This window comes from Leptonotus elevatus, chromosome 14 (assembly GCF_054856555.1).
Source record: "Leptonotus elevatus isolate MCC_2025b chromosome 14, RoL_Lele_1.0, whole genome shotgun sequence".
In the NCBI taxonomy this organism is placed as follows: Eukaryota; Metazoa; Chordata; class Actinopteri; order Syngnathiformes; family Syngnathidae; genus Leptonotus; species Leptonotus elevatus.
Genome location: NC_141252.1, coordinates 18,900,267 through 18,915,105, shown reverse-complemented (window position 1 = coordinate 18,915,105; position 14,839 = coordinate 18,900,267). Strand labels below are relative to the sequence as shown.

At 37.5% G+C, this 14,839-nt stretch overlaps 1 protein-coding gene and 1 pseudogene across 3 annotated transcripts in view; both read right to left on the bottom strand.

Moving 5' to 3' along the window:
- Positions 1-65: 65 nt before the first annotated feature.
- tpo (thyroid peroxidase) overlaps positions 66-14,839 on the bottom strand; it is a 31,703-nt gene continuing 16,929 nt past the window's right edge. For 2 of the 3 annotated variants that reach the window (XM_086094005.1, XM_086094004.1), the window contains 6 exons: positions 9,522-9,780; positions 8,771-8,941; positions 4,755-4,992; positions 3,990-4,198; positions 3,045-3,241; positions 68-1,351 (listed from right to left, as the gene is read on the bottom strand). In XM_086094005.1, coding sequence (XP_085950131.1) covers positions 3,051-3,241; positions 3,990-4,198; positions 4,755-4,992; positions 8,771-8,941; positions 9,522-9,780 — 1,068 coding nt within the window. In that variant the 3' untranslated portion in view covers positions 68-1,351; positions 3,045-3,050. Of the gene's footprint in view, positions 1,352-3,044; positions 3,242-3,989; positions 4,199-4,754; positions 4,993-8,770; positions 8,942-9,521; positions 9,781-14,839 lie in introns of all 3 variants that reach the window. The other variant, XM_086094006.1, reaches the window with a different exon arrangement.
- Positions 1,992-8,091, bottom strand: LOC147163232 (uncharacterized; annotated as a pseudogene).

The window sequence follows — 14,839 nt, the reverse complement described above, 5'->3', positions numbered from 1 at the left end:
TTTTTACATGATCAGTGTCTTCACAAATGAGATCAATATCATAGATGGATATCATTTATTTGTAAATAATAACGTATTAAAGGGAATTTGAACTTTTTTTTAATAGCAATTTCAAACTGGTAGTCTTTTTCAGTACTTACAAAATTGATCTGTTCCCAAGAGTTTAGTGACACCTGGTGTTGCCTGACTCTGGTGCAGGCAGTGTGTGTGGGTCACAATTCCCACCGACTGACACAGTGATTGTGATTCTAATTTTTTTCCCCTCCACTATATGTGCCTTGTGATTGACTGGCCACCAGTAAAGGGTTCAATTTTCCCACAAAGCCAGCTCCAGTACCCAGCAAAGAGCAATGTAGAAAACACATGAATGTTTATTATTAGATATTACCTTAGCTTGCAGAATATTTTGTCCTTGCAACAAATAACCAAGATTGAAGAGAACGACTTAAATGTAACAGGCTGTTTGCAATAAATTCCCCTTCCCCATTCCACAACATCCTTCCATTGCATACCACCTGTCCCCAAGGGTAACTCAACTGGAGTCTATCCCAGCTGACTGTGACTATAGCTGTAAAACAAACAAACATAAACAGCACAACAACAGAGAGGAGAAGCAAACTCCACACATAGATAATCAACAAGATTGTAAACTAGACCTCTTGACTGTGAGACAGAGACGTGATACAGACGTTCAAATCACAATTCCGTACAGAATGAAAGTAACAGAATAAGCATGTTTATTTACTTTTCCCGACATGCAAGACACATTTGGTACACGTGGACTCAGGGAGTTGGTGTCCTGTGAGAGCAAATCTCACATTGTCCAATGTCAATGCAGCAAACTCAAAACATTTCTTTGGCATATGTCAGTTGTGGGCCTTAACAAGCTACAGACACTTGTCAGACAATCATTTTATCCATTAAACATGTTTTATCATTACCATCTGGCATGCTCCGTGAATCTTATATTTCATCCTAAAATGAACATCTCTACAATATCCAACTGCACTGCACACACAACAAATGTCGAAAATGGAAAACATGGAATATTACTAGTTGTGAGAAACAAACATTAAGGCTGCATCTGCTCAGCAAACAAATATGACATACTGTGGATAACAGCAGTATTTTTTCCACAGATAATATTTTATTTTGCTTTCTTTGCCTAACTTTCCTGCTGGCTAGTTATACTGCAAACAAGACACACAAAAAACTAATTAAATTAAATTAAAAACTACACACCAAATGTAGTCATAGAAAGTCACTTAAACATGTCTTCTTCTTCTTCTTGGAACCAAAGGAGGATCGCAGCATTGCCTGCTCCATTGTCTCTCCACCTTCAAAGGAATTTCTTGAGGAAATGAAAAGACATAGTTACTGCTAGCCAAGCTGGTTCGTGTAATTATTTTGTAAGCTTTCAAGGATAAGTCAAGATGTGGGATGTACAGTAGTTTAGCACTTTATACTTCTTTATTTGTACCAGTAGATGGGTTTAACGTATGGAGGACCAAAACTGCCAAAATTCAAAATAAATAAATGACTAAATAAATAAATAAATAAATATATATATATATATATAAAATATAAAATATATATATATATATATATATATATTATATCCGTTTTTATTTTCATTTATTTAGTTAGTTAGTCATTATTAATTTATTTAGTTAGTCATTTATTTATTTAGAATTTTGGCAGTTTTGGTCCATACTGCCAGGACAAAATGTTATTCAAATGAGGGGGCGGTCCTAAGTGTGTCTTGGGTTGGACTCCGCCGTTGTAAACTGCCTTTCATTGGTCGAGTGAGCGGCTCGGCGAACAAGGAAGTCTCGCCGGCTTGTGTTGAGAGCTCCAGCAATGGATGACTATCTTGTCCACTGTCACCACAATTTACGACTTGATAGTCCATTGCTGGAGCTCTCCAATGCAAGCCGGCGAGACTTCCCCTCATTTGAATAACATTTCGACCTGGCAATATGGGGGAACTGCTATTGTGTTAACATTGCTACTGTAGCAAATAAGTATTTAGAGAGATAATTAGTTTCTGCTAAAGCAAGAACTTCTTTATATTTATGCAAGCAATCGCACCATGCTTGACGAAAGACCTCAAGTTTTGTTGCACGCCATTTGCGATCAAGCTGTCTACATGATTGTGTTTTAGTTACATCTGTAAACCACGGAGTAAGCCTTTTAGGACAAGTTTTAATTCTTAATGGCGCAACAGCATTTAACAAAACAGCATTAAAATTTTTAGTAAGATTATCTATTAAACCAGTATAAGAAGGAAAGGACGCAGTTGCCGGGGGTAGCGCAGAAGTAGTTGAAGAACTGTATCTTTGGTTATGGTTGTGACGTTGGCAATGAGCCAAAACGTAATAAAGTAATGGTCAGATATAGCCGTACTATACAGCAACACCATTATATTTGAGGTTATTAAACTCCGAGTTAATACCAAATCTAAGGTATTACCATTTTTATGGGTCGCTACATTTATTATCTGCGTAAAACCAAAAGTATAAATTATTGTCTGAAATGCTAACGGAGAATTCATATGAATATTAAAGTCACCCATAATTAGTAATATGTGTAAGTTACCCAGTCAGTCACAAGTTCAGAAAATTCATCGAGAAAGCCAGAGTAAGGTCCAGAGGGACGATAAATAACCACGAGATAAAACGGTAGTAAGGTTGTAGATCGCATAACGAGAACTTCAAATGTTTAAAGGCAATACCAGAGCGCGAAATAAGATTAAGTACAGATTCGGAAATAAGGGTAACACCGCCGCCCTTCTTACAAGGACGCGCAACATAAGTATCCACAAAGTTTGGAGGACAGGCCTCATTATTTTATTCATTTATTTATTTATTGAGTCATTTATTTATTTTGAATTTTGGCAGTTTTAGTCCTCCATAGTAACGCTCCAGTCAGAGTTCAACATAGACATAGTTTCCAAGGACAGAGATTTGCTTTTGTCATGTCTGGTGTGAAAATAACTTGCTAGAAAGCTATTGAAAATACAGTATGTGATATTCAGCACTTACATTTCACTAAATATCGCACGAATCTTCACAATGTGGAAGTTTGTCGCTCCACTGATTTCCTTCACAAGTGATCAAGGCATCACCCGTTAATTTAAAGCCGTGGTAACAGGAATACAAGGCCACCAATTTGCCAGCTAACAAGAACAGTACGTAATCACCATTGTCTATCTGTCCGGGAGAGCCACAACGTCTTGAATCTGGGGGTGGAGGATAAATTATCATGTTAATACACAGTACACTAGAAATGGCATGGTTGATTGACACAATTTTAACTAAAACATTTTATATTTTAAATGGATCTGCTGCCTGTTGCTCAGCTGTAAGCTTTTAACTAGGGAGTATTGAGCTAGGTTGACGATTGCTTGCTAAAAAACCAACATGATAACAGTTTCAGGTATGATTTTGAATGAGAACACCTAAAATGCTAACATCATAGCAGTTGGTATGAAGGCATACCATCTAGATAGTAATATAAACTGAAAAAGCACTAAGATCAATTACAATTTTACATCTTGTCCTGTAATCAGGAACGACTGCATGACTGTGTTGCTATAGTCTAATGTGAGGATTCGTTGGTGCTTAATGGGACACTGTTTTGTCACAAATTTGCCACTTAAAAAACTCGCAAATTTGCCACATTATCAAGTTGCAAGTTTGCCACTTTATAAACTCACACATTTGTGAGTTCATTAAGTGGCAAATTTGCAAGGTTTTTTCTCTCTCTGAATATTACGCCCGCTTTGAAAAAAAATGTTTACGTGGCCCTAATATGCCGTCGTAGTAGGTAACTATTCTAGTCACAAATGCTAACATTGTGATGCTAACATACAACAGTTTAGCGACCTAAAAATCAGTCAGGTGCTATTTCTCATAAAAACTAATAGAATGCTAACAGTTCATTCGCTTGATAATAAGCAGCAGTCAGATGTAGTGCATACTGCATACCTTCGCTTTCTTCCTCTTTCCACGCCTCCAAATTCATTGCAGGTAAATTGTTACAAGAGACGTAACCTGAGGGGTACTTCCCAAATACGAAGGCATCTGGTGGGACCTCGGTGATATCAGTATTGTCACAGATGATCTTAGACAGTGAAACTTTTAGAAGTTCATCCTTCTGCTGTTGGCTGAACATGCCGTCTGCCTCCCACCAAAACCTTGAAAAAAATAAATGGTAACTTTGAAAACTCAGTATTTAGAGCAATACCTTCCCTGTTAAGTGTTGAAACAAATTCAATTGTGGAATGATATGACATTGTGTCAAATAGACTGTAAATGATTGACATGGAACAAAAATCTCTAAAACATGAACAACAGATACAAATAAACCTGCACATGTTGGTTGGGCGAACTCCCAAGCACCCTTGAGGACCCTGCCAAGGAAAAGGGGTGCAGCTATTCACCGGTTTTACGATAAACCGTGGTTTTTAAACACCTGGATTATATAACATTTGTATGTAAGTCCGTCTGTGCTGCCGCGCGAGTGACATCATGCAGCCAGAGAATTTTGAAGCCACGGGGCTGCCATCTTGGGACTCCCAAGAAACATATATGCATTCAATTCAGCTGAGCGAACGCGCGTTCCTGATTTGTGTGCTTTCACACTCGTTCCTGGTTTTCTGTTTCCTCGAGCGTCAGTTTTGAAACTTTGGACCATGCATTTAAATATTGGATGGTGCAAAATGTATTGCAAATTTCCAGTACAGCTCTCACCTGTCGCCGTCACGAAGTGCTTTCATCTGCTTTGCAATCAGGCATGCAAACAAAGGACCAGTCCTTGAGCCTGGTAGAAACGTCTCAACAAGTCCTCCGAGCCATACGTCAATGTTGTCAGGGTGTTTGTACAGTTGAAGTATCCTCTCAGCAACACTGGCATCACTTACAACCTGTTGAAAATCTTTGAGTGTCCTGATGCGCTTCAGTCCACAAAAATCTCTCCAATCATTGTACCCTGTAAAATAAATGGTAAATGAGCTTTCGTTCATCAATTTTATCGTCAATGTACTAATATAGTCTCCTCATTCACCTACACATGGTACAGCATCGGAATCTAGTGGTGGTTCAATATAACACAAGAATACTTCCAGTTGGCCATGTGGGCTGGTATGGGTCGGGGACTGATATTTAAAATCCTAACCATACCGCCTGAGCCAAGGCACCAGCCACACACATAATTAACACATAATTGAATCAACTAACTAATGGGAGGACTTCATTAACCCGGACTCTGCATGCTTGTACACTACACTGACAGATGTAGTCAACGACCTGACTCATGGGTGGTCTGGTGTTATTGGGTCATGTTCTTCCACATCAAATTCATCCACCAACGAGTCCCTTGGATGATCAAAGATTCAAAAGCTGGTTGCAGCAGCTCCAACTTACCTTCTTATATTTATTTTTCTTGTATTTTATATTTAAGCATACCATACAATCAATTGTTTTTTCCTGGCACAAAAGAGCAGTTTTCATCCCCAACGCTATGTAAACTCTGTAAAGAATTCCTAGATGAGGCCCGAGAACTTTCCTGCGGCCTCGACAGGAAAAATGGAATTCCTTCGCCCTGGTTCTGGTATGTTTGCAGGTGATATTGTATTCAAATGAAATTCCACTACACTGAACTTGTCTTTCAGTATATGGTTGAGCAAAAATATTCAGCGCCGGCTCGTCCCTCCATCTCTCATAAGAGCAAGAAGTCGACTTTTTATTGCCTGAGATAACTCATCTTGCATCCCCTCCTTTCCAGTAGCTCCCGTCTTTTCTGTGCTCATGTGTTATTATTAAGGCTGTCACTTTAACGCTTTAATCTAGATTAATTAATTACACGCAAATTAGTGCGTTAAAAAAAATAACGCAATTGATCGCGAGTGGCAAGTTAATGCGCAATTTGGCCCATCGAGGTACCCGTAGGCGGTAGAGGCGCGCCACTACAGGGTAGCACTACTACCCACTACGAGCATTGACAACAGCAGACATGGACGCGAGTGCAGCACAGCCAGGAAAGCGAGGCAAACCTTATTTGGACCTATATCTCCCAGAGCCGTTAGTTTGACGGTTCTATTCTTTTCACCCCGGGGTTGCGCTGCTGGGCTTCCGTAGTTGCTGCCGCTGCCGCAACTGCCATTCATCACGGAGGCTACAAGCTAGATCACCATGGCGGAACGCAATGTTGTGGAGCGATGGCACCAACATCGTTGGAAATCTGTCGTCGAGACGAGTCCGGGGATGCCCTTAGGTACCCCGGTAAGACGTATGGTTCGGGAGATACGGCCGCCCAAAGACCTCCACGAGACCGATCATTTCAAGGTATAGTAAAGGCTTATAGTTAAAAAAAAAAAAAAAAAAAGGCTGCTAGAAGTGATGGAGTCATGACATTTTTGGTAGTACAAGCCTGATAATCGAAATCAATAAATGTCTACCACCCTTCCGCCTTCGCTCTGGGAGATCTAGTTGTCTTAAAATTCTGGTAGTGCTAGTGGTTAAACGCAAGTTTATTTATAAAAAGAACAAAGCCGGGACTATTAACAAGAACACAGTGAGTTGTACTTTTTGTAAAAAGGAAAAAGCAGCAGCCTGACTCATCATTTAAGACTCTCAATGTAAACAAGCTTGTTTGAGCATCTGGCTCAAGGACACATTGCGTTAGTTGTCTGTTGTTAGATCCTGTAACCTAGCTTGCGGTGGGTTTTTGATTTAAAGAGTTGATACTGTAGCCCCAGTTCCTCTTTTGGGTTTGAGTTGTTATAACCCAGATATTGCAGCTTTATATTTTAGTTAACCTCTCCTTCTAACCTCTAACTTTTCCTGATTACCAGTTTGTTAGTTTAGCTCAAAAACCACCACAGCTATTTATTATCAGTTCATCTCATGCCATACATACATACATACATACATACCACAGCTTGTGGAGGGAACAAAATTGAAGTTTAGATTATCATTTAAAATAATGTATGGGTTTATTGATTTGTTGATGTGCTTAAACATTTTCTTTAGAATTTCATTTATGAAGCACTTTTGAAGCACTCTTCTCTTCTTGGTGTATTCAATTGATTAGTCATGCTCTACAATTTTGTAATGTCCTGGAATTCAAATTCTTTATTTGGGGACCTTTATCAGATATGAGATTAAAATAGATTAATTAGAATAATTAATAAAAAATCCTGTAATTAACTAGATTAACATTTTTAATCGCCTGACAGCACTAGTTATTATGTGATTGCATTGTAAATCATTGTCATCATTTATTGTAATAAAATAAAATAGACCATTAACATAAGAGTTTTTGTTGAAAATTCACCATGATTCACTAAATTATTTGAATACACCATTGTATGTGTAATCAAATGAAGCAACAAAGTTAAAATTGTCCATAAATTATAAACATAAAAAGATCCAACATAACAGATGACTTCTGGCCACACAGGTGACAGTTCCACCTTGCAATTAGCAGTAGATAGCAGACTGATCTGGTGCGTTCTCCTGCTAAATCACCACACCTTTGTTCAGATTAAGGTTACTTGATAGCATTTTTTTTTTACCTTGTAGGATGACAGAGTGTTTGTAAAAGATTTGATTTACTCCAGCAGCCATGTAATATTCTGTATATAACAAAAGTAACTATATGTGTGCCGTATTAATAAGGCTTTGTGGCTACAACATTGGGCTTCTACTTTTAAACTTAGCACATTAAGTCAAGTTCACGTATTCAAGTTACACGCTTTTGTTTGAACGACTCACCTCAAAGAGTTATTTACCTTTGAAAATACAAACATACTTTAACAATTGGAAACATATATGGATGTGTGAAAACTTATTATGCACTTAAGTTAGAATAACATAATGGCTAAAAGCAGGATGGTATCATATGCCACCCTTAATATGGATCACAGCATCTAGGGTTCACATTAAATGGTATCAGAAATATCATATGTTATAACATTATGGTATGTATTAACCACAATTATACCCCACAGTAAATTTCTTTCTTTGGTATTTGGTCTTAGGAGCAGCCTCTCACAGGATTCGACAAGTTCTAAGGAAAATTGAAATTTTTGTGATTAGACACAATGACAGACAAGTGAGGGAAAATGAAGCTTCATGAACCAATTGCGATAAAAAAAAAACGTTACTCCTCTACATAGTGCTCTTGGTTTAATGATGCAGTGGAAATGTAATCCTTTTCCATTGTACTAGCCTTTATCTTTTAAACCAAGAGCACTGGTGGGCAAACTCGGTCCTCAAGCGCCGGCGTCCTGCAGGTTTTGGAGGTTTCCCTGCTGCAACGCAGCTGATTCCAATCAACAGGATCGTTACCAAGCTCTTCTGGCTGATCATATATCAGCTGTGTTGGAGAAGGGAAGCATCCAAAACCTGCAGGACTCCAGCCCTCGAGGGCCGAGTGGGCCCACCCCTGTTCTAGAGGAATAAAAGAATATCACAAGATCATAAAGCTTTATTTTTCGAACAGTACTGACAAGAATATAAACTCTTGACAAATGTGCATCAAATGAGCAGTCTTGGAGTGTGTCAACCTAATTGTCTTAACAACCATAATAATGTGAATGTTTTGAACATTCACATTATTATCACAAGATTTCCTGAAGCCATCATCATCCACAGTTGTGTCTTGTGTGTATGTAGAAATGCAATGATAATTTCGAGCAACATGAGCAGACAATATTACAGGTTACAATTATTGATGGTCCACGAGACTGAAGAATGAGACCAACCTGGGAGACCATGATCTCGTCCTCGCTGCAAGTTCAACGAAGCCAGGTCCATGTCTTGTGAGATAGCTAAAACAATTAGCCTCCCTGTCAACTCATCTGCCAACAGTTTGTCAGAATGGACGGCTGCAGCTTCCGTTCCAATAGCACCTCTCAAGATTGGGTCAATCCCACCTAAAAATATAAATAAAAAATAAGCAACTTTCTCTAACCTGTGAAGATATATGAAAAAGCAACAAACTTATGAACAGTAACTATAGTGGGGAGTTTTTGCATCTCCTTAAACAGATACAGGAAGAAACTATCCATGGACAATATATGACAGAATTGGTTAGGTGATTTTCATAAAAACATTTTGTTGTTTTTTCCTCAAAAACTTGGGGGGGGGGGGTAGCATTTGTGTTGTTTTGTTTTGTTTTTTAAGGTTATATCTATGTCAACAGAAATATTTCGGATTCATTTTAGAGTTGACTCCAAAGCATTTCACCTTTATGTGCTCAAATAACTGTTGTCAACTGATAATATTCTCCTTTAAGTATAACTACAAATGATACTGTATGCAGAAAAACATAGTTGTTTGTTCTGCCAAATAACCACATTTTCTGCATGGCCATTCATTACAATTACAATTACAATTGCCATGGCTAAGTGATCCATTAGGGCACATATCTTATGGTGGTGGTGGTGATGGTGACAATTGCATAAATGAAAAGCAACATAACTGTGACCAATTTTATGGAGAAATTACTCTTACCTTCTTTGATGATTCTCCATGGACTGAAGAAGGTGTCGTGCAGCTTTAAGCTGGGGAAAGATTCATCTTCCTGGTAGCTCTCATTGAGTCGCCTGACGACCGCCGAGATAGTCGCATGTCCAAACCGGAATGCCGCCGTGGCAAAAACATTTGCGGCAGACGGGTCCACAGTTGGGTCATATCTTCCATATGGTCCGATGTAATTGTCAAAAAACTCCTTACCAATTATTTTTGGAAGATAATCTCTCATAGTTATAATCTAAGAAAAAGAAGAAACAATGTCAAATATCACACTTAAAGCCCAATGAGAGTGTACCATTGGTACCCTGCTCTGAAATTATTACAACAAATAATAATAATAAAAAATTGTGTGATATGAATGCTAATTCAGTAGGATTTTTACAGTGGCCCTGAAGTGCAAAACGCAAAAACAAAAAAGTGAACACAACTGCAAACTAAAAAACACAAACCGGATAAAAAACACAAAAACAAAAATGAAACACGACAGCAAATAAAAAATAAAAAATCACAAAAACAAAAAGGTAATCGCAAACACAAAAACTTAATCACAAACCCAAATCAAAAAACACAAACACAAAAAATGAAACAAAAAAGTAATCGCAAACACAAATAAAAAAAAAACACAAAATACGAAACAAAACAACTAAACAACAAAACATAATCACAAAAACACAAACACAAAATATGAAACAAAAAAAAACGTTTTTGTTTTTTTTAACAGTCTTATAGTAGCGTTAGCCATTTAATTTAATGAGATAGTTGGAGAAAACAAACGTCGTCTGGCAAATGTACTAGAAATCCTCAGATGGCATAGCATTTACATGGTGGTTGGAACAGCGGAAGTTCAGTGTAGTGGTAAAGCATATGGGTTTCTGACCAATGTTCATTTTGCGAGTGGGTTTGAGCCTCGCTTTTGACAAAATCCTTCCTGGCACTTACAGTTTTTTTACGATTACATAAACACTAAAAACAAAAGAATTCCATAATTATCAACACTGAAGGAGAAAAACATTTGACCAGATTTTCACCACTATAAACACAAAGTCAGCCTCACATTTTTTTCAGAACAATACTCTGATTTGCGAAATACTGAACACATTTTTATGCATTAGACACAGAGATATGTCATAATGTCACTTCCGGGCAATTCCAAAGCACTGACTGACAAATCACCACACGCATAAGCCAGTTGATTAAACATATGCACATTAGCTGTTTCAACACGTGCTTTATTGTAGACAAACCGATCAAATTTGAGCAGTATAAAAATGCAGCAGGTAAGTTCACCTGTTTTCAAACAAAATGGAAGAAGTCAGAGGAAGAAAAGTGAGGGTGAGAGGGGGAATCTTTGGAAGACAAGCAGGAGATAGAGGTTGAGGAAGAACTGAAATAGAAGATGTCCTCAAAGAAGAAGAGGACCAAATTTGTCAAATGCAACTTTGTCATCCAAAACTATTTGATAATGTCATCAAACATTGGTTGATGCTGAGGGAGGCCTTCCAACAAGACAATGAGTTTAAAAAAAAAATCCCAAAAAAAAGGGTTGCCTACCCCTGAACTTGGCGATTTATTGAATTTATTTTTATTTATTTTTTATTTTAAGAGTACAGTATTTTTATTTGTCTATTTTCTGGGCTTACAGTGTTGGGAGACATTTTGTTGTGATTTGTCTATCTAGACTGATTTTGGTTATATGAAGATAAATTAATTCTATTTTCAATAGTGTGTAGCATTGATCTTGTGTTTCACTAATATACCATATTGTGTATTTGCACTTTCTTTGTGTACTTCGCTTACAGTAACTGCTAAAAGTTGATTAAGTAAAACATTGCAGTGTGTAACTAGTTTAAACAGAGATCAACCTTATGGTGTGTATATCATATGGTAACATAAGATGGTTTTTATACATGTGTTTAGAGTTTTGACAAGAGGGATTCCTTTTGCACAGGATCTGAGATGTTCTGCATCTCGTGTGCATGGTTGTGCTAATTGTGTGTAGGGTTTTAAAAATCCCAGCCCTGTTTTGAATTTCGTGCTTAAGCAATCGTAAAAAACTGTATATGATTTTTATATTTGGATAATAAGTAATTTGTAAAACGAAGAGTTGTTTTAAAATGTGTGGTTAAGGTAAATAAAAAGAGAACATTTGGTTACCAAAAGCGAGGCTCAAACCCACTCGCAAAATGAACATTGGTCAGAAAGCTGTATGCTTTACCACTACACTGAACTTCCGCCATTCAGCCACCCTATAAATCCCATACCATTTTAGGATTTCTAGTACATTTGTGCCAGATGATGTTCGTTTTCTCTCCAACTATCTCACTAAATTAAATGGCTCACGCTACTATTACATGTATTATATATTATTTCTAAATATTTTAAGCACATGTAAACTGCGCTTAACTGTGCTGTTAGTAGGGTAGTACTTTCGTCTAATCACATTCCTCGGATCCCCCCTGCCCTCCTTCCACGTTAACACCACTTACGTTAGCGAAATGTTGTTGTGTGTCATTATTTGTTCATGTGTTTTGGAGTTTTGTGTTTGCGCGCTTACCTTTTTGTGTTGTTTTTTTTTGTGTGTTTGCGATTACTTTGTTTTTTGTTTCATATTTTGTGTTTGTGTTTTTTGATTTGTGTTTGCAATTACTTTTTGTTGTTTTGTTTCATATTTTATGTTTGTGTTTTTTGTTTTGTTTGCGATTACGTTTTGTTGTTTTGTTTCATTTTTTGTGTTTTTTTTATTTGTGTTTGCGATTACGTTTCTGTGTTTGCGAGTACTTTTTTGTTTTTGTGATTTAAAAAAAATTGCTGTCGTGTTTCACTATTGTTTTTGTGTTTTTTATTCGGTATGTTTTTTTATTATTTGCAGTCGTGGTCACTTTTTTGTCTTTGCGTTTTGCACTTCAGGGCCACCGTAGATTTACTATTAGCCCCCGTATAGACATATAGAGTAAGCATGTGCAGAGCAGAGAATTAAATCTGTCCTCAGGTACCTCAACTTTATCCTGATTATATTTACTTCATTTACAGAATAAACAGAAAACTAAAGTGAGAGCAGTTCAGTAGTAAGACTGAGCACAGATTTTGTGAAATAATTAGAATGGGTTTTGACATTAGCAACTTGTTGACACACATCCGCTCACTTGTTGAGTTGTACTAAACAATTCATCTCTCTACTGTTTATTTGTATTGTACACCACACATTGAGCCAGATTATATTACACGCATGTACACTATGCGTATGTAAGAGTGAAAGGGGCCTGCAAAGAGTGCTGCTGTTCTCCACGGTGGGTGGGAGGGGAGGTGGGACCTCGGCAGTTGCCAGGAAACAAACAAGCATCTCTCACACAGCTTGTTGCCATTTTTACATTTGTCCGCAGCGGGACTCGAACCGCAACCCTCCAACTCAAAAAGCCAAAATCCTTACACATACTAATACAGCTACAGCTGCCACAACATTGGACATAGACGTTTAGAAGAAAATTATTTAAGTACCACTACAATTGGGTAGAAATCCCTTACAGAAAGGGACTGAAAATAAGTGGAAAAGAGATGCTGTATGCGACAAACATTCGCAAGAAATATTTTCAGGTTTGCTGAGGGATCACTCACCATTTTGAACCATGTACAATCGAAACAACCACTTTATCTTTTGGGATTAGTGCAAATGTCTACAGGTCATTCATAATTTTTTGGGTTGTTATGTTTTTAACCCTATAATGCCAAACGTATGCCAAACGTATCATATTAAATACAAGACATTTTGAGCCCTCTATTTCATGAGTATATTTTTTTCCCCTCATTTAAACCCTGACATATATGATCTGACACATGCATTGCACAGATAATCCACTTGAGGGCAGTATAGCCTAGGGATGTAACGATATCCAAACATCATGATACGATATTATCACGATATGAAGGTCACGATACGATAATTATCACAATATTGTGGGGAGGTTGGCGATATAAAAAAAGGTCACAATATTGTGAAAAAAAATAGAAATGAGCTCATACTATAAAAAACACAATATTGTGCTTTTGTACATAACAACTCTAATAACACTTAATATTGAGGCACTTGCTACACAAGTTCCCCTTGATCTGACAATTAGCGTGTATTTCAAACATAGCAGGGACAAAACTAATTTGTGAAAATTAAACTGCACTAAAAAACTAGCCATCAGAGGGTGCTAGAACTGCACAAATGGAAATCAACCTGGCCTTTTTAACAGATGTGCTGCTTTTAATATTGTGACATGACAATGACGATATTGTGGCAGTTTTAATATCGCAATATCATGATATTGCCATTATTGTTACATCCCTACACTCTAAAAACAGTTGGGTCACCCAATTATGGATAAAAAATGGCCCGATCCACTTTATGGGTCAATTTTTATGGGTCAATTTGACCCAACTTTCTGGGTTGTTTTATACAAAATGACCACTTTTTTTGACCCAACTAAAGAATCTGACCAATATTTATGAGTTGTTTTAAAATTTAAATCATTGTGACCGAATGTATCAAATATGACTCATATGTGGAAGTTGATTTAAAAAGAAAAAAATTATTGTTTGTTCAAAAGGACCAATAAATACTCTATTTACAAAGAATGTGAATTTTCGCCGATACATTTCATGGTTCAGGCTTTATAGTGTTAAAGTCACTTTACACCATTGGTCCCCCACCACTGGTACATACATTAGTGGCGGTCCCAACAGACCCTAGAATCACCTCCGGCCAAACGTAACTGTATGTTGCTAGGAATGTGCATAAGCATACACAAGCTTGTGCAGTTCTCTTCATCACGCGGCAGTGAAAACCTTTCGAGGTAATAGTTGATTCTTTGACATGACTCCACATTTGTCGGGATCCATTGGCAAACTTGAGCAAGAGTTGCTCTTTGCTCGCATGCGGACATTTTTGGTAGAAGATGTCTGATCATTCAACATCATCCGAGTCTCCCACTGAACTATGCAAATGACTGATATGACGATTCCCTATGAGCGTGACCTTGGACAGTTTCATTGGTCACATGTGACAAGACTCAGTAAATGTATTGGCGGCATCAAGCTGATTAGAAAAATCCCTAATTTAACCACCTTGCATTTAAAGCTTTAGACTTGAAAATGTTGGTAGATGAGCCTAATCAATAACACCACAGCTCCACTCGTCACCTTCCTTGTCACCATTTTATTGATTATTGTAGATCCTCCCTTTGGGGCTTGTAACCTTAAACCTAACCCTAATCTTTCAGAATAACCACATCATCTCCAGGACCACATCCACTTAA